The following is a 20,941-nucleotide window of genomic DNA, read 5'->3' as shown; positions in this document are numbered from 1 at the left end:
GCGACGACGATGGCGACCGAACGGTGCTCTGATACCACTGTTACGTTTGCACCTCACAGGCTCAGGGTTTCCACGGGACGTCCACACACCGGAGCAAGAACGACGGACACACAAAGGTCGGGGAACGGAAGCCCTCTCTACGCTCACAAGACTTGCCACGCGATCGGCCGGAAAAGAGGATACCACAGAGGTCTCTCGGTCTCACACATCGGTTCTCTCTAGGTTATAGGTACGGGAAAAAGTGTTCTCTGAAGATGGAACAAAAAAGGATGCTTATATGGGAAGAGGAGAAGCTCAAAATATTTAAGCGGACAAAGGATTCAAATTAGACAAAGTCAACAAAGAGAGATGGGGTTGGGCCCATCATCATGACAAAGTAGGAATGGGTTGCGTAATTGACCAAATGCCAATACACCATCCTACAGAGTGCATTAACAAAATTCCCTTCTGCGTCGAGAATTATGCTTTGCAATGAAATTCCGAAAGTTCTGAAGTTAATCATACTGGGGGCAGTGGATTGGGTATGAAACTTCAGTTTTTCAAATACTCACTCTAACTGTACTATGGCTGCATCTGGGTCTCAGATAAAATTAGATTGTGAAGAAAGTGTATGGGAAAAGTTTCAAAGAGCTTATCAACGGAATCGCATGAAAAACCAGCAACTCTTCTTATGCTTAAGGTAATACTCTCGTTACCCGTTAATTTGGATTAATTGAAACTCTTCCAAATTGTCTCGAGCGGCTGCCAAATTGCGAGGGTGAAGCCAGTAATTGCCCTAAAGTTTGCATTATTAACTTGCTTTCAAGGATTTCAATCTAAAAATTAAAGAAAAAAAGGAAAAACAATAACACTTGCAAAAAGAAAAGAACTAGGGTCTATGAAAAATTGATGAGCTTGTGCTCTTGAAAATAAGAACAGGCTTTATATGTATTTGATGTTTCTTCAATTCAAGAAAGTAAAGTACAATTGGACTTCTTATCTTTGTAAGTCCTTCAACTTTTATTTCTGAAATTAAATAAATAAATAAATAAACTTTAGACAAAACAAACTTAAGTGTTTTATCCACTTTTGACCTTGAGGGAGTGGGGCAAGACAGGACTGATGTGTCCTCTTACAAAGAATAAAAACTTTTTTTCTTTTTCTTGGGCCTCGAGAGGATACTAAAAAAATTAATATCTAACATATAGAGGGCAATAGCATGTTTCCTCGTAGATTCTAGTGGATTTGAGTCGCCAAGGTGATTGCAGTCTTATGTTTCAAGGTATAAATATATAAAAAGACCAGCAGCCAGGTTTTAACTTCCACTTCAAATATTTCTCCCAATTCCTTTTGAGAGCGTTATCCTGGGAGGAGTCCCAGGAAAAAAGGGGAAGCAAAAAAAGGTGGCATTTATGTAAGTAATGCATGTTTATCATGCTGTAAGCTTAATTAAGAGTTTGATTCAATGCTTTGTTATTGTTCAATGTCTTCAGTTATTACAAATTATGATTCGTGCCCCTTAGTTCTATAATTATAACTATTGCGCATACACAGTGAGTAGAGACAGCTCCCTATCCCTAAAGTGGATTACTAGCTCCGTCCCTGGGGTACATCAGAAGGGATCAAATATTTCTGGTTTCTCCATCAGGATATTGTACAAAATAAGGAAGACTATGCATTGATTCTTCTGCAAGGATTCCATGTGCAAATCTAACTAGATTCATCCCAAAAGCCTTTTTAATTGCTAATTTTGTGTTCTAATGTAATGGCAGGGCAGTAGAACAACAAGGAATATTCTTTGTGATTACAATATTGGGTTCTCTTATCTCAGTGAAAGATCCATCTCAGGAAGCCTCTCCATTCAAGAAACATGAGGTCATTATGACCACCTTCGTGGTTGCACTGGTAAGCTATGGCATTACATTATCTATTGAAGTTAAACTCAAAGCTTTTGGATCAAAATACCATACAATTTTTGGCGACATCCGCCTTTTAGCCAGCTCCCTTGCTGTAGTTTTACTTGTAATTATCATTTTTCCCAAGTTTGGATGGCTACTTTTCGGCTTTTGGAGCTGTTTATTTATGTGGGTAGCATGGAACACATTTCAACTATTGTACCAATTGTTTCCCCAAAGATTTGGTACCCAAAAGAATCTAGCTGGACACGTGGAAAAATCAAGTCTTCACTCTCCTGGGTAAGTACTATTAAACCCTCGATGAACATCAATTTAGGTTCCATTTGTTAAAAAAAAATATTTTTCAGAAAAATATTTTCTATCTTTTTCGGTGTATTTGGGAAAAGGAAAACGTGTTTGCATCCAGTCTCGCATCGCCACTTAATTTAAGGTTTAGACTTCATTGGGACCCACCTGAGAATGTTAAATTAAAAAAAGTTATATGCCTGTGTGGTCCTTCTTTTCTTTTTTCTTTTCCTTTTCTCTAAAGACATTTGTGCTCTATTGCCTATTTTGAAAAAAGAAATCATATTTAGAGAAAAGTTAGAAAAGGTATATACATGTGTCGTCTAATTTTTTTTTGGCAAAAGACATGTGTGTGCCTATTAAACAAAATCATATTTAGAAAAAGAAGACTCCTCTTTCGTTATAAAATGAAAAGAAAAAAGAAAAGCTCTCATCTGTTTCTTTTTGTTTTTTTTTTCTTTTTTGCAAGAATGGAACAACGAAGACACTCGTAAATGAACCATCTCAATTGTTACCATAAATTGCTAAAAGTTTTAAAGCAATACAAGATTCTGAAAATATGAGTGAACCCATAATTCGTTTCATCCAGTAAAAGAAGAGCAACGCCAAATTAATGTGTACAATTTTATTGACGTTGCAAAAGAAAACACATGTCCAAAACTCTCTCTCTCTCTTTTGTTTCTTTCTTTTGTCACATAGATTATCGATTTCTTTCAACCACCCTTAAACTATATCCCTTTCGTCTTTTACTACATTCTGCCTTTTTCTTGCTCACTTTCCCTACTGATGAAACTGTCTACGCATGACCCATCAACGCTTATTTGGTACCCCTCTCTCTCTCTCTCTCTCTCTCTCTCATACATTTAAATTGCATTTCTGGTTTCCAGTTTATAGTTTAGTCTATTCTTTAACTGAAATAAGAGACTACTCACAAGATCTGATTAGGCACAAGATATGAATTTTCCAAATTCAAAACCCTTAATTAAGCTGGTCTTCTCTTCGTTCCTCCACTGCCAATACTCTTCTCAGCAGTACCTAAAGCGGTAATGGTGGTGACGAAAGCGAGGTCTTCAATTTCTGGGCATAATGATAAGATGACAAAAATTATAACTTTTTTTTTTTTCAAGAATTGTGATTCAATTACTTTATTTGAATAAACCCCTTTTTCTCGTATTTCAGTTTTCAATTTCAAGCTCAGGTGTCCTCTAAATGGAAAAGATATTGAAGAAAGAGGAACGGTAAAGAAAGGACAAGAAAATGTTACCCGTTTTTCTTTATGGTATTTGGGTCCCACTAATTTGCCGCATTAGTGATTTTTAACAGACTTTCCGTTAATTGTTTAGATTACAAGGAGAAGCACAGAGTGATTGTTTGATATAAATTTATATATATAATTGCACCTAAAAGTAAATTAAATGCTAATATATAACTTGCCTCAAATATAAGGTAAAAAGTGGACCTTTTCCCTTTAGAAAAATAAGCCAATGAAAAATATTTCCTCATCAATACGAAAGATATTCAGCGAAAATGACTTCCTTATTTTGAGAGGAAAATTATTTGCAGGACTTACAAAATAATAAAAAGTTATTTATGAAATAATCACATACGTATACATGTAATTTATATATCAACCACCGAAAATCACCTTTAATGACCATCGCCCACTAATGAATGGAAATCGTTTTCAGATTTGCTTATTTTTTCTGTAATTTATTATTTATACGTAATTATTAATAAAAAAATGGTTTAGACAAGTTTAAACATTTAAATTGTCTACTAACACAAAAGAAAAAGTAAATAGTTTTCCAGTGTACTTCAAACACTAGAAAATATTTTCAAGCAAATATTTACAGTGTAAATAAACAACACAGAGAAAAACAAGGTTACTTGAAAAAACATTTTCCTCAAAGAATGTTTCTCAGAAACAAATTACTGATCAGAAAAATGCACCAAACGATTTACAGATACAAAAACATATAAAGAATAAAATCAATGGTTATTGATATATGTATGGTTTTTGTGAACAGATCAACCAGCAAATCAAGTGTGGATAATGATGACAACGCAGAAGCTGCTGAAGGTGTTGTTATGATTAGGGTTTTAGATGCATCAGCACAGAACTCAGCTGTAGACAACTTGAGGAAATAGAAACTTCCCAATCTGCCACCGATTCATCGTCTCACTCTTCTTCGCTCTGTTCGCAAGGGTCTAACAATAAAGTTTCTGCTACAATTGTCCTTGGGATCACAATATATAATAAATATTAATGCTCGGCATCTATTTAATAAATTGATAATATATAATATAATATCTATTAAAAATTTAACTGTTTTATGTCTATTTTTCTTTATTCTATAGTAGAAATTTATATACTATTTATAAAAAGTATTAAATAGTAAATAAATATTAAAAAATATAAATAATATTTTCTTTTATGTTACTTGATATTTCCCTGACAATAAAGTAAAAATGAGTATTTAGAATTCAAAATATCTCAAAAATTTTAAGTCAATAAAATATAACAATAAAATTCAATTTCATATATATATATATATATATAGACATTTTTATAGATAATTAATTTAGTATGTATGAATAATAATCCTACTAATGAAGTGTTAAGATAATAATAATGAAAATATGAATTAATAAAATTAAAAAAATAAAGTATCTTATCTTTTTTTTTTTTGACTTCTTGTCTTTAATTTTTGTAAAATTTGTATTGAACTCCATCATATATATATATATATATATAATAATTCATCAATTTCTTATAGGATTAAGAATATATATGAAATTATGATAATATTAGGACTGAAATAGATTTATCACTAATTAATTCTATTAAGATTAGGAGATTAATAACTAATTAATTCTATTAGGATTAGAAAATTAAATTAATTACATATAGAATTAGGATAAGTTTAGAAATTACTAATCAATTATAAGGATATTTTAATCGATTTAAAAAAAATTCCCTTCTTCGTAATTTTATATATACTAGTATTGTTGATTATGCGCTTAAATTATTATTATAAAATATTCGATAAATTAATATATAATATAATATTTATCAAACATGTTTAACTATTTTATGAATATTTTTCATTATTGTATAGTAGGATTCATGTGTTATTATATATTTTACAAATTTAATGAATGAAAAAATGTATATAAAATTATAATAGAAATAAAATTGAATTAGATAAACAATTAATTAATAGATTAATTAATCATTAATTTTAAGGATATTTTAATTAATCTAAAAATTTCTCTATTCTTTTATATATATATATATATATATATATATATATATATATATATATATATATATATATATATATATATATATATATATATATATATATATATGAATAAAAAACATAACAATTTTTTTTAATTTTCCACTCACATTTAATGAAAAAGAAACACCACTGATAATATATATATATATATATATATATATATATATATATATATATATGAATAAAAACATAACAATTTTTTTTAATTTTCCACTCACATTTAATGAAAAAAGAAACACCACTGATCATTAGTTAGTTAGTAGAACAATTATGACATATTTCATCCCTGCAAACTTAACCGGTCAATTATAGATAAAACTCATGATATCAAAAAATAAAATAAAATAATTTAATTTGAATCTGACCTAAAATCCAAAGTAACTGATAAATCATAAATATTTATATTTATTGTGTTTAATTCCCATATATTTTAATTGAATATTGTGCTTAATTATAGAAATTGTGTTTGTTCTGATCTGGATAGTGAAATATTAAGGATTGAGTGAAATTCAGCTTAAAGACATATTTTAAAACATCACTTGTCAAAAATTAGGTCTTTTGGAGGAAGAGTGAAAATTTATGCAGAAGGTTATTTTCAACAAGGCTTGACTACGCCTTATAATTTGTGAGCTGCTGAAATCTATTGAAAAGAATTTTGAATTTTTTAAGTTAAATTTGTGGTGGCCACTTTTATGTTATTGCCTTTATTTTTGAAGTACTGGATAAAGAAAATTATCTTCTATATTATTTAGGACTTTATTTGTTTAGATTCTCCTTTATTTTAGCTTTCCTTATGAGATTACAATTATATAGAAAGGTTGTTTCTTTTTGAATAGGAATTATTTTATTAAGATTTAGGTTTGACTTCCTATATAGGGATGTTAGTTTTACAAAAGGAGACAACTTTTTTTCTTTTCTTTTTCCAGAGATTGCATGCATTTTCTTCTTCTATTCCCTATAACACTTGTGAATTTTTACTCCACCATGTGTTCTAAGCTTTTAATTTTTTGATTTAAGAGTGAATAAATTCCAATTGTGATTTTGTAAGGCTTTGTACTTAATAGGATTTCTTCTTTAACTCCAGTATTTTTTATTTCTTATTTTTATTGTTTATGAATTTTTGATATTGATTGAACTGACAACTCAATTTGATATTGATTTTTCTATTGCTCTCCTTGAGTTTGTGATTTGTAATTGTCATAAACGATTGACACAAGTAGTAAGGAGTTAGCTCATGTGTGCGTGATTGCGGCCTTTCCAAATTACATAGCTTGCATGATAGGCTCTAGAGAAATAAAGGAACAAAATTAATTCAATTGCAGCTATCTTGATTAATTAATGTTGGTTTAGTCATTCTCATTATTCTTAATGCTATCATTGAGTTGATATGGATTGCTATCGTGTCTAGTTGATTAATGGTAAGTTTTATTTTGGATGTTGGGTTTGAGTCAATTATATTAGGAGAATTTACACTTGTTGCGGCTTTTTCGAATAAGTAGACTAAGTACTTGAATAGAAAAATTGATATTTTAAGCTTATGATCAGAATTACAATTTGATGAAATTTGCACTTGAATTGGAAGTTTGGTAAGACTGATTTTTATTTACTTTAATATTCAGCTTTTATTATTTTTTTTGTTTATTTAAAATTTTAGCTCAATCATTCAAAACCTCCTATTTTTATTATTTAATTTTGAGAAGCTATTCACATTGGTTCCCTTGGGATTCGATCTGGTTTCACTATTTGTACAAGTTAATTTAGTAAAATCAATAATTTATTTTAAAGGGCTTCGATAACCCGTTCAAAATTTGACACCGTTGTCGGGGAGCTATTTTAGTCTCTCATTATTTAATTAATTTATTTATGACTCATTTTTCTCAGGCTATTGATTTGCAGTATAACCCTGAAATTAAGAAGACAACACGTCGATTAAGAAAGGAGACTAGGCAAAGAAAGAGTCATCTCATAGAGGAATTGGAGATAGATTTGACTATTGGTAACACAATTATTTTTCAAGAAGTTGCAGAAAATATGGCAAACAGAACTCTCAAAGAGCTAGCCGCGCCGGATTTGAATCAACAAACTTTATGCATTATATTTCTTAATATTACAGTTGATTTTAAACTAAAATCTGGCTTAGTCCACTAACTCCCTTCTTTTCGTGGATGTGCAGGTGAAGATCCTCATAAACACTTGAAAGAATTCCATATTGTATGCTCCGGAATGAAGCCACATGATGTGACCGAAGAGCAAATAAATCTTATAGCTTTTTCCTTTTCTTTGAATGATAAAATAAAAGATTGACTCTATTTTCTACCCTCTAGTTCAATAACGACATGGAATAAGATGAAAAGATTGTTCTTAGATAAGTTTTTCCCTACAACAAAAGCTACCAACATCAGAAAAAAATTTGTAGCATAACATAGTTCACTAGAGAAACATTATATGAGTATTAGGAGAGGTTCAAGCAATTGTGTGCTAGTTGCTCCCATCACCAAATTTCTCATCAATTCTTAATCCAATACTTCTATGAAGGATTATTGCTAATGGAGAGGAGTATGATTGATGCAGCAAGTGGTGGAGCTTTAGTAGACAAGACATCTGAAGAAGCCAAGCAATTGATTTCAAACATGGCTGAAAATTCTCAGCAATTTAGTACAAGAGCTGATGAAGCTATTAGGCGAGTTAATGAGGTAAGCACTGAAAATCTTAAAAATCAAATTTCTGATTTAACTGTTTTGGTTCGTCAAATGAATGTAGGGCAATTGCAAATAACAAAAGTTTATGGAATATGCTCAATTTAAGGACATCCTATTGATATGTGCCCCACATTGCAACAAGACTCGATGCAAGAGGCTAATGCTTTAGGCGGGTTTACTGGTCAACCTCAAAGGAAGTATGATCCCTATTCCAATCAATATAATCCTAGATAGAGAGATCACCGGAATTTGAGCTATGAAAACCAAGGAGGACAACAAAAGTATCCTTCCCAAAACTTCATTAGATCACTTTAAGTTCCCCAAAAACATCAAGCTTCAAATTCAAGTATGTCTTTGGAAGATATTGTTAAAAATCTTACTAACGCACCCTTTGTTTCAAAGAGAGGAGGATGGGTGTACTCTTCAACTTTAATAAGAAACAAGGTTAAACATTCAGAATTTAGGCAATCAAATTACTCAATTGGCTATATCGTTAGTAAATTAGAGGCTCAAAATTCTAGAAAACAACCTTCATAACTAGAGGTAAACCCAAAGGAGAATGTTAGTGCAATGGCAACGGTGCCAAAAACTTGATGGGCCATTTATGCAGCTACAATCCAAGGCAGTGAACCTATCGATGTGGTCTAGTATAATGGCAAGTATTAAAATTATCGTATCCCTCGAAAAAGTGAAAATCCAGAGTTACTACTTCGTTCTTTGTTATCTAACCTAAAATATATGATGGATGATTTCTAAATTTACTAATAACTAGAAATTGAGTTCTAAATGAGATGTAAGAATGAATGAACAAATGAAACAATCAAGACAAGAAAGTAAACCCAAAGGGAACCTAAACTAGTTGGCAATCAAATAAAAGATAATAGATTAAGGAGTCCAATTATGCTACCCGTAGATGGATTCTTAACTGAATTCGGTCTTCCTCTCGAGATAACCGAATTCCTAAATCTAAAAACCTAAAGTTGGAATCTCTTTCTAACGATCGATTATTAAGTTAGCTTTAAGCTTTAAGCTTTAATCTGCCTCTATTAAGCTTTGTTAATTCTTAATCCAGCTAGTTAATTACCCTTATCTCTAAGTGATTATTAACCAGTTCTTGCTATTCAAAATTCCAATTACTTAATGAATTTCTCAATTATAGAAAGCAATCTAAGAAACACAATTCATAACTTCTTATGAATAATGTGATATCTTATTAATATTAAAAGCAAGATTAATACAAAAAGGAACTCAAACAATCCAACAATTTAGTACTAAGCCAACATAGTAAGGAAATTTCAATAGGTTTAATCGATCTAGCTACACATGTTCATGTCTAAAACAACTAAGAATTCAATTACAATGAAAGAATAAAGAAAATGAAACAGATACACCCTTTTCTCTCGAATTGGATGAACAGCTCAAAATCTGAATCTACACTACGGTTGATCTCTCGAATTGCCTCAAAATCCACTCTTGATTTTCAATATGATGCTTGAACCACTGAAATCCGTCCTTCAATATGCGAAATGGTCTCCTAAAGTCAAATATCAAAGTCTGAAAAGAGGTAGCTCGCACACTTATATGAGATCTAAAGTCAGAAAATCGAACCCTCACAAAAGAAATCGATTTTACCTATATAAAACCGTGCTGGTTAGCACGAGCGGAGTCCATGCCGTGCTAGACCTTCGAGTCCTGAAAATCATCCTTTGCTCCCTGACCATGCCCTCGTCGGTGCTGAGCCACCACGGGCCATGATGGAGACCGTGGTGGCCTCAAAAACCGTGCCGAAAGGCCACCTTTGAGAGTCAAATGTCGATGGTTCAGCATGGCCAGAGTCTAGGCCGTGCTCAACCTTAAAATGCTAGCCTTTGCTTAATTTTTGATCGATTCTGGTCCGTATTCGCACGTGATCCCTTAAATGCTGATAATGTCCATCAATGATCACCTGAAACATGAAAGGAACCAAAATATATGTAATTCTAGCATAAAACAAGATAACTATGCACAAAAATGGAAGTAATTGTGCATATAAATATGTGTAACACAATGCATATCAAATCACCCCACACTTAAGCTTTTGCTTATCCTCAAGCAATCAATAACTCAATACATATACAAGCAACAATCACCCTTCAAAATCCATGATAAGGTTCATAACTTAACCTTATTCAACATATAGAGAATGAAACTCAAGTAGCTAAATAAATAATATACCTTCAAAGAAGAACTATAATAATACCATCTCGAAGTACAACTTATATAATAACTCAACATTAAAGACTAGGGACCATTGCCTCATAGGGATCTGTCAAATCACTCATAGTATTTACAGGTAAACAAAAAGATTCCCTCAATGCAGCTGCACAAAACCTGTTTACCATAAGCTTGCTCATAAAACCCATCTTCGCTACTGCGAATAAATGAATACCAAAATTAAAGGGTCTTTACAAGGGTTGAAATGTGGCTCAGATAAATGTAAGAATATTTGGATAGAAGTGTAAAGTATACCGAAAAGTCATGTAATTATTTAGAATGAATGCTTCAAGAGCTGAATGCCAAATCAACAAAAGTACTCACTAAGCCTTATTTGAAGTAGAGGATGCTCAAAGAATTGAATCCAAAAGAGAAAAGAGCTAAGAAAGAAACACAATAAACACTTATTTAGATTTTTTTTCTTTTTTTTATATGCCACTGCAGCTTACACAGGGGCTGCATGGTTAATGACACAAACAACGAGAATAGTTGTACTATTTGGATTGAAGGGAGCATCAGAGAGTGATTAAAGGACTAAGTGAATTTATAACAAAATTAGGCACCATGATTCCATAAGAGAAGAAGCATAACATATAATTATTCAGTATACAGGGTGAATGTAAAGACAAATAATAGAAAATGGTATAAATATAGTGTATAGGTGTAAATCATGAAGAAAATGTTAAGGCTTAAAACTGGCTGACTAATGGAAACAAAGGGTAGGCTTTTGGCCAGATGTGGTGAATCCTAAGTCGCCCAAATCATCTAATGGTATTCAAAAATTTATATTACTTCAACAGGCATTACAAAGAAAGTTTTAGAAACAAAATTAAGTACAACGCACACTCAAACAAGAAAAATCATGAGCATAATTTGCAATGGATGCTCAAATTTTGGTTCAAAAGCTCGCATTTGAAGTGGCTAAAATTTACAATTGGTTCCCAGACTTATCAACTGAATCATCACATAAATAGTATAAGAGATTGGCATAATCAAAGTTCAAAGATAAAGGCTGAAAATTTGCAAAGAACTTAAGCAACACCAGTTTAACCCGGCCAAAGTGACATGTTGAACAAAGTAAAATTGCTTTCCAAGAACAAAAATCGAGAGGGACAATCAATTAAAAATGTGTGAATTAAATCATTAGTTACAAAAGAACAAACTAACATAGGTCCTAACATCCTAACAATATGCAACACCAGTGATAGCAATTTCAGACACATCCAAAAGTCATAAGAAAGAGAAAAGAATATACGGTTTATCCACACCCACCCCACACTTGAAGAACATATTGTCCTTAGTATAAAACAAAGTGGGCACCCCGCATGGGAATATCCAGGTACATGACATGTATGAAAAATAAAGTAAATTAGCACAGAAAATAGAAAGAAGATCTAGGGGGGCTGCCTTGATCATCCGTCGAGGCTAGTGGAGTGGAAATTTGGTGGGTCCTCGGTAGGAGCTGAAAATGAAAAATAAATAAATAATAGAAATTGAAAATAAAAATAAATAAAATATGAAAACTAAAACTAAGAAAAATATAACTTCGGGGTGCCTTCCAAAATCGCTTCTTTTTGTCTCGAGTCGTTTAGCTGGACTAGGTAACTCCTCCTTTCGCGTCTGACGCATTCTAATTGAATTCTTTTTTTTATAAATTTAAAAGTATTTGAGAATTAGATCGAATGTTAGAAGAAATTAGAGAAGAACATGTAGAAACCATTTATAAAAATACAAAAATAGTTAACTAGTTAAAAAAATAGAAATCTATGAAGAAAATGAGAGAAAAACATTGACTTTAAGCAAAGATAGGGAAAAAAAAAGGAGTGGGAAGTTAGAAAAGGGAAAGAAAGAAAAAATGGAAAGTTGCAAAAATAAATAAAAAGCTGTGAAAATAAAAAAGGGTAAGAAAATAAAAGAGATGCATAAAAATGCAAAAAAAAAAAAGCTGAGATATTTTTGTAATTACATTCAAAAAAAACGTGTACAATGTAATTTTCTTTTAAAATATCCTCCCTAATTAAAGGCGATAAAAGAACGTAGAATTCAATTTGTTTTGACCTGAAGACTTATATGAATTTTCGACTCTTGACGAAATCCGACTGATATATATATATGATTCAAACCAACCTTTCTGGAAATAAAAATTCTTAGCTGGTTTACCTAAGATACTAGGTGAAAGGGTTAGGAATACCATAAGAGAAGCCCATAATGGCCAGATCCCTTATAATTTCTACACTTATGGTGAATTAGTTAGCCTTACTCAAAAAAAAGGATTGAAGATTTGCCATGACCTTAAACTCCAAAGACAACTCAAATGGGAAATGAAGAAGACTAGGCAAGAACTAGGTAGTTTTTGTAACCAGTTTGAGTATAATCCCATAGAACCTTCCCCTACCTGCAAAGAAGATTTTTCTAAATCTTTTAAGAAAAAATAGTTTTTCAAAAATAGGAAAGCACCCAAAAACAAAGAGAATTTCTACAAAAGGCCATCCTCTTCTAAATTTCCAAAATAAAATTTCAAAAAAAGATTTTAGCAAAATTACTTGCCACAAATATGGGAAAAAGGGACACACTTCAAAGTATTACAAATTTTCTAAAAACCTTCATGAGCTCCAAATAGAAGAAGACATTTTGAGCAAAATTTCAGCTCTTCTTGTTGATTCCTTTGAATTAGAATTTTCGAATATTGAGAAAGAGTTTCAAATTGATGAAATTAAAACCTCATCAGATTATTCTGAATCAGAATCTGATGATATTCCAAAGAATATTAATATGCTCACTAGGCAACAAGAAGCTCTTCTTGAAGCCGTCAAGCATATTAATGACCCTCAAATCCAAAAATAAGTTTTGAAAGAAATTCTAAAAACTGAAACCCTCGTCCCTTCCTCTAGTAAGAACACCTATGATCTTACTATGATCTTGAAAAAAGGAAAAAAATTAAAGAACCCTCTCCCTACTATCCAAGAGCTTCAGAAAGAAATCAAAGCCATTAAAACATAACTCAAGGATTTGAAAGAAAAACAATAAAATGACTTTGTTTTGCTCCAAAGCTTGATTCTTAAACAAAATAGTGATTCTGATTCTGAAGAAGAAAATGATTTTCAAAATCTTAAGGTTTCGAAAAATGTTCCAGAAAACTTCATTAATATTTTAAAAGAAATAACCTCAAAAAAATATTTGATTTAAATAAAACTCATTTTTCCTAATGATTTCCAGATATAAACTATAGCTTTGTTTGATACGGAAGCAGACCTCAACTGTATCAATTATGAGCTAGTTCCTAAAAGATATCATCAAGAAACTAAAGAGTGGCTCACCTCAACCAATAGCTCAAAGATCAGAATTGCGGGGAAAACTGAAGCTGCAATTCTAAACAACAATATTGCTCTAAAAAATATTTTTATTTTTACAAAGGATCTTCAGCAAACTGTTATTTTGGAAACTCCTTTTATCAATTTAATTACTCCTTTCAAAGTAACTACTGCTGGTATCATTTTTAAAGCTAAAGATTCAAAGACTGTTTTTCCTTTTTTAGAAAAACCCAAGAAGAGAAATCTCAATCTTATAAAAGTTCACTCAATTTATAATTTTGAGATAAATGCTTTGATTAAAGGAAAACAAACCCAACTTTTCCATCTAAAACAAGATATGGGTTTAAAAAGAGTCCAAAGCCAATTGCAAAATGAGTTTGTCCAAAGAAAATTTTTTGATTTGTAAAAGAAAATTGAAAAAAAAGTTTGTTCTGATCTTCCTAATGCTTTTTGGAAAAGAAAACAGCATATGGTGGATTTACCATATGAAAAAAAAAATTATGACAAATAAATTCCCACCAAAGCCAGACCCATCCAAATGAATGAAACCCTAGAAAGCCATTGTAGAGTAAAAATAAGAGATTTAGAGCAAAAGAGTTTAATTACCAAATCTAGATTCTCCTGGTCGTGTGCAGCCTTCTATGTCAACAAAAATAGTGAGATAGAAAGAGGAACACCTAGGTTGGTGATTAACTACAAACCTTTGAATAAAGCTCTAAAGTGGATTAGATACCCCATTCCAAACAAAAAAGATCTTCTTCAAAAGCTCCATTCTGCTTTTATTTTTTCAAAGTTTGATATGAAATCAGGATTCTGGCAAATCCATATTTATCCTAAAGATCGATACAAAACCGCATTTACAGTTCCATTTGGCTAGTACGAATGGAATGTAATGTCTTTCGGATTAAAAAATGCTCCTTCTAAATTTCAAAAAATCATGAATGACATTTTCAATCCTTATTCAAAGTTTTGCATTGTCTATATCGATGATGTGTTAATATTTTCAAATTCTCTAGAGCAACATTTCAAACTTTTGGAGACATTTTTCTATGTTTTTAAGAAAAATGGTCTAGTAGTTTCAAAGTACAAGGTATCTTTATTCCAAACGAAAATTAGATTTCTTGGACACTACATCTCCTAGGGAACTATCACTCCAATTGAAAGGTCTCTAGCTTTTACTTCAAAATTTTCAGATAAAATTTTGGAAAAAACTCAATTGCAAAGGTTCGTTGGCAGTTTAAATTATGTCATGGACTTTTATCCAAATTTGAACTGTTTAGCAAAACCCCTCCATGATAGATTAAAGACAAATCCCCTTGTATGCACTGATGAGCATACAAAGATTGTCCAAAGCATTAAAAAGCAAGTTTCTAAAATTCCATTTTTACACCTAGTTGATCCATCTACATTCAAAATTGTTGAAACTGATGCATCAAATTTAGGATATGGTGGAATTCTCAAACAAGTTCAAAATAACAAAGAATGCATTGTCCAGTTTACTTCTGCACATTGGAATGATACACAAAAGAATTATTCAACTATCAAAAAAGAAATTCTTTCGATAGTTTTATGCATTTCAAAATTCCAAAGCGACCTTTTAAATCAAAAATTTCTTTTAAGGATTGATTGTAAATCCGCGAAAGAAGTATTACAAAAAGATGTTCAAAATATAGCTTCAAAACAGATTTTTGCCATATGGCAAGCCATTCTTTCCGTTTTTAATTTTTGAAATCGAATACATAAGAGGAGATTCGAATTCAATTCCAGACTTTCTAACCAGAGAGTTCCTTCAAAAACAGGAGTGACAATACCAAGAAAATCGAGAGCAAAAGACAAAGAGGAAAAGCCAACAAACGCTGTTCAAAGCCCGAAAAAGGAGATTTTACCCTCCTCTTTAAAGCCTATCAGAACCTGGACTGAGATCATTCAGGAAGAAATGAAAGAAGACTCGGCCCAAAAGCAATTCCATATTTAGGAGTGGCTTGCACAGCAAACTCCTAAGTTTTTAAAGATGGTCGAAGAATATTCAAAGCAAGTAGTAGAGCTTTACCCCGAAGTCTCTCCAAAGACATCCTGCTCTTCCAACAAAGGTAAAGATATACTTTCTATCCCTTTTTCAAAACCTGAGATAGCAATTTTTCCTTAAAATATATCTTAGAGCTCTCAAAGTATTTCAAAGTCTAACTCACAAGAAATAGTTTTGTCCCAAACAAAACTTTTCAAAACTAATGAGTATGTAGAAAAGCAAAATTTTTAAAGCATTTTAACTATTGAGGAAGTATTCTGTACAGAAAGCCCCTCAAAACTAGTTTTAAAAATTTTTCCTCCAGGATGGTACTTTAAACCCTCGAATATATCAAAATCCCAATCTTACTACTAGTCTATCCTTGAGGTAACTGGTTCTGCAAAATTCAAACACTTCAAAAAGCATAAAGACCACAAAGACCCTGCATATTCCACATGCACCATCCAAAGGATCATCCACCCTTCAGATTGAGGAATGGATTTACATTCACCAAGATTTTTTCCAACTTCCCTCCAAAGCACCTACCCTTTAAGCCTAAATACTTCTTTCAACTATTGGGATTACCAACAAGCTTGGTTTAATATCTTTCTTTTATAAAACGAAGGACAAAGCCATTCTTAGCTTTTCTACTTCGACACAAGCACAATCCAAACTTCAAAAATCCCATATTGGTTTAAATAATGGTGGAATTATTATGGCAATGTTCCAAAGACCATAATTCCAGAAGTTCTCCCTTTGTTTATTCTTTTCAAAGCTCATTATCAACCCAACAAAATAGAAAGACGTTTTTCTCCCTTACTTCTATTTTGTTTAAACTTCTTTCTTCCCTGGGTTTGTGTATGGTATTTCCATTTCAACCAAGCAGCTGATGGAGAAATCATCCTTGCCCGAAGATTCAAAGTTAAATGGTGGGATAAATTCAACCACCAAGAAAAATTATCTCTAAAGATGGTACAACGTTTTCTTTCAAAAACAGCTTCTTGCCACCTCCAAAAGAACAAACTACTTTCCTGGCACAAAAATCTTTCATTATTCCAAAGCTAGCGCGGCTCAAACAGAAGAAGATTTCTTACAATTGATCAAACAGTTGTCAGAGACCGCCTCTTCAAAAGGAAAATCTAAAGCTTCGTCTTCCTCTTCCAGCACCAGCTCAGCAGCAATTGATCTAGATGGTGACTCGAACGAAGATGACTATTTTGGGATATTTAAGCCCATTAAATGATATCTTTGTAAAAGCCTTTGGGTTGAAAACCAGAAATGGCAGCCCAAGACAATTCTGCAATGGACCAAATGCTCAACAACAACCAAAAAAAAAAAGTCTTTAAAAAGAAAAGACAAAAGACTCTGCACCGTTACTTTTTTAAAGTAAAAGATTCCTGTTAAAGCATGGCAGACAACTCTTGCAAAAGACGTGGAGCCTCTCACTCCATTATCAAAAGTACCCAAAAGACGTGGAGCCTCTCACTCTATTATGAAGAGTATCCAAAGCAACAATTATTGAACCTCAGGCTGAAGACCTTTATAAATAGAGGAGCTACCAAAGAAGAAAGCGGACTGAAAAATAATAAAAAACTCTTGTTTCTTCAAGTCATTAGAAATATAGTGAGAAAAGAGAATGTGAGAGTGATAGTGAGAAACCACCTTCCTCTTGTATTCAACTACTCTTGTAAGTTATATTTCTTTGTTTAATTCATTTTAAAGCTTTTATTTCAAAGTTTGTATATTTGTTCATGCATAAAATACAAATTTTTATTTTATTATCTTACTTTCTATTTTTATTTAAGATTTAACAAATGTATGCTTTGTGCTTGCCTCGTCTGAGGATTCGCACACCAAAACTTGTTAGTCTCTATTCTTATATATATATATATATATATATATAGAGAGAGAGAGAGAGAGAAAGAGAGTGTGTTTAAACTTTCATTAGATTAAACCGAGTCAAACTGAAACATTTTAAAATTTAGCTCGGCTTGGTTGAATAATAACCCACACCAAAACATCATTTGATTTTCACACTATGAATTGTAGGTTTTTTTTTTTTAGTTGAATACTGCGCTTCGCAGGTGTTACACATTATATATAATCAAATTTAGTTTTATATTACAAATAATTATTAGGTATGAATAAATCTAACTGGTTTAATTAAAATATAAAATAATCTAATCTAATTTGCCAATTAGATAGGCAGGCTATACTGTGTCGTTTTAGTAACCCTAAAATCTAAAGTAAAAGGAATTGCAACCGCCTGTGCTCTAAGTCGCTCGCTATTATTCATGTGCCAGAGAAAGAAGCTGAATTGGTACCCTCAAACTGTCACTTGAGACTAACGCATCTTATTTCAATCTCTAAGAGGTCATTGTTGCCTTCTCTAACTCTTCGATTGCGTCACTTTCAATTTTTTTAAAGTCTTTGTTCTGTTTTTTTGCTGGAATTTCAATGTTAATTCAAAAGTTTAGATGTGGATTCTAACCAATTAGAAGCTTAATATAAGTTTTAAAATCTCGAACCCTTTTCATTTCCTTGTAAGAACTTGTTTTGGCCACTGTTATATATGAACATGATCAGATTTTTTTTTCTTTTGTAGAAGTTGTTGGCAATTTATTGGTATAGTTGATACGCATTGTGTGTTATGATTTTATAGATAATAATAACCAAAAGTTCATATTCCACTTCTCTAGCATAAACAAAGTTCAGTTCTTACTTATATTTTTGTTAATTTATTTTTCACCAGTAAACCACTTCTTGGACATAAATAATATATTTATGCTTTTTTTAATTTCAGGGCTTCTCAGATTTCTGTTCTGGTGTAAAGATGGTAAGCTTCTCTTTTTTTTTTTTTTTTTTTTTTGGTTTCTTCTTTTGTTCTTAAGGATGAAGAAATGTTATGTAAAAAGAAATTGTCTTTGGTCATACATGGGTTCTTTTGTAATGTGTAGTAATTGGATTTGCAGTCAGGGAGGAAAGAAACAGTACTGGATTTGGCAAAGTTTGTGGACAAGGGTGTTCAAGTCAAGCTCACTGGTGGTAGACAAGGTAACTCTCTTTTTTCCTTGGGATTAATGTAATGGTAAATGAGTTGTTAATTAATGAAATATCTAGCTAAACAAACAAACAAACAAAACGGAATTTGGGTCGAGGTGTGATATGCTCTACTTCATTAGAAGTTTCTTTTATTGGCATAATATGTACCAAAGTATCTCCATATTGTTCATAATTTGAATAGAGTTTATCCTTTTCAACTACTACTAGAGCAGATAACTAACTTGAGCTGTGGGTGAAATTAGGTGCTGGACATCCCACTTATATTTTAGATTTTGATTTTGGAGTTTGTCCTTTCAATTGGGTGCTATTACTATATTTGACATAGGTTAAATTTTGAATTACGAGATTTAAGATGTGGGTTGGAGATAAAAGTTAATATACAACAGCATAATGTCTGGTTAAAGTCACCTGTGGGAGACAGCTGAAAACTGTCTACTACTTTAGGTCATAGTGAATATAACAAAAAAAAGTATAATCACAGAGGTAGAACTTTAAAATTATCTGTCTCTTCTTGGTTCAGTCACAGGGACTCTGAAGGGATATGATCAATTGCTAAACCTTGTCCTGGATGAAGCTGTGGAATATCTAAGAGGTACTAATTTATGGCATTGGTGACTGATTTTTGGGAATGCTTGCCTGATATTTTATGTATGTATTTAAACTGTGTTTTTCTGTATATGGCTATATCATCCTATTCCTAGTGATAATGCATTCTTGAAATGATACATGTTCCATTGGTTGTGTTTATATTTGCCGGCTAGGCCAACAGTTCCAAAGTCATGCTCTTTTTGAACTGGAATGACTCCTTTTTCTTTTCTCACTATGTTTCACGTTGATGGATCCATGTCTTTGCAATATATTGCTAAAAAGATTATAAACCTGAATCCTAAATATGCTGGGAGAAAAGGAGAAGGATAGGGAGGAGAGGGACGTGCCTTGTTTTATTTAATATATGGTATCACTTCCCTCTCCTGGATATTTGTTTTAATTGAACATTTAACAGGGCTGAATATGAACCCAGCTAGATTTTGTCCATGATGTATCATTTGCTAGCATCTCTCCAATTGACTCTAATTTCCACTACCTAATTCATAATTTTATGATCACTATGCTGAAATCAATTCACAATAGCTACCACCCTCTTCTTCTGTCTGTTTATTTGTACGAGCAACTTTTGTATGATAGTCTTCCTTTCCTTTGTTCATCTTTTTGTGATTCTCTAATCATAATCTTCGTCTGCATTTGGTTGTTGGAGTATGGTATTGCATGCAGGTTGAGGGACCATAGACTAGGAGACCTGTCAAGTATTTTTACTATTCAGGACTCACCAATTTAAAGTAATAATCTACAGAGCACCATCTTGAATTTGGCCATGTTCTCATATTTACCATCTCTGTTGTTTAAGTGTGCAACTGAAGTCACTGTCTCAGTACAGATGTTCTTGTTGATTTATTTTATACTTGTTGTGACAGTTAATTTCATTGCTTCTAATTTGATGGCAGACCCTGATGATCCTTTGAAGACAACTGATCAGACCAGGCGCCTTGGACTAATAGTATGTTCTCTTTGCATTTATTTTAATTCCATTTATGCTTTTATTAAAAAGGGCAACCCGCATATGTATTTCATACTGGTGCATGTTTTCGGAATGTACTTTGGCTGAAATTGTGGCATATACAGTTAGTGACTTAGTGGTGAATCACTTGTAAAGTTCTAAGAATTGCTCACGCATTTGCTGCGACCAGCTTCTTTTGTCACAGCACATTGATTGTTTAGCTGTTTAAAAACTTACATTTTTTGGATGTCATTAATCCAAAATTTCATTGTTCTGCAGGTATGTAGGGGAACTGCAGTGATGCTTGTATCTCCAACCGATGGTACAGATGAAATCGCTAACCCTTTTATCCAGCAAGATGGGGCTTAGACTATCTTCTGTTCATTTCTCAAAGCTGCTAACTTTGGATCTTTATGCTATTCTAGCTTGTACTTGCTCTAAATTTACTTTGCTCCGCCAACTGCTGTAAAAATAGTTATGCTAGTCCTTCAAATTTCTGTACCATGCGGCATTTTAAAACCTTGGTTATAAAATTTCAATACAGTTTTAGCTCTCTAACAATTTTAATTA

General features: G+C 32.1%; 2 protein-coding genes across 3 annotated transcripts; both read left to right on the top strand.

The window, feature by feature from the left end:
- The first annotated feature begins 285 nt into the window (after window positions 1-285).
- LOC125370276 lies at window positions 286-4,328 on the top strand. The gene is made up of 3 exons (XM_048375279.1): window positions 286-679; window positions 1,752-2,174; window positions 4,208-4,328. The coding sequence occupies exons 1-3, from the start codon at window positions 564-566 to the stop codon at window positions 4,326-4,328; spliced, it is 660 nt and encodes a 219-aa protein (XP_048231236.1). The 5' UTR covers window positions 286-563.
- A 13,642-nt stretch (window positions 4,329-17,970) lies between these two features.
- Window positions 17,971-20,941, top strand: LOC8260774 (sm-like protein LSM7). Of its 2 annotated transcripts, none has more exons than XM_048376190.1 (6): window positions 17,971-18,126; window positions 18,557-18,589; window positions 18,726-18,807; window positions 19,337-19,408; window positions 20,289-20,371; window positions 20,651-20,941. In XM_048376190.1, the coding sequence occupies exons 2-6, from the start codon at window positions 18,587-18,589 to the stop codon at window positions 20,738-20,740; spliced, it is 330 nt and encodes a 109-aa protein (XP_048232147.1). In that variant the 5' UTR covers window positions 17,971-18,126; window positions 18,557-18,586; the 3' UTR covers window positions 20,741-20,941. The 2 variants fall into 2 exon arrangements, with proteins under 2 accessions (XP_048232147.1, XP_002513176.1); XM_002513130.4 differs by having other exon boundaries at window positions 17,974-18,126; window positions 20,319-20,371.

Source organism: Ricinus communis, chromosome 6, assembly GCF_019578655.1.
Source record: "Ricinus communis isolate WT05 ecotype wild-type chromosome 6, ASM1957865v1, whole genome shotgun sequence".
Lineage (NCBI taxonomy): Eukaryota > Viridiplantae > Streptophyta > Magnoliopsida > Malpighiales > Euphorbiaceae > Ricinus > Ricinus communis.
The sequence above is the reverse complement of the archived record's forward strand: the minus strand, read 5'-3'. Positions and strand labels throughout refer to the sequence as shown.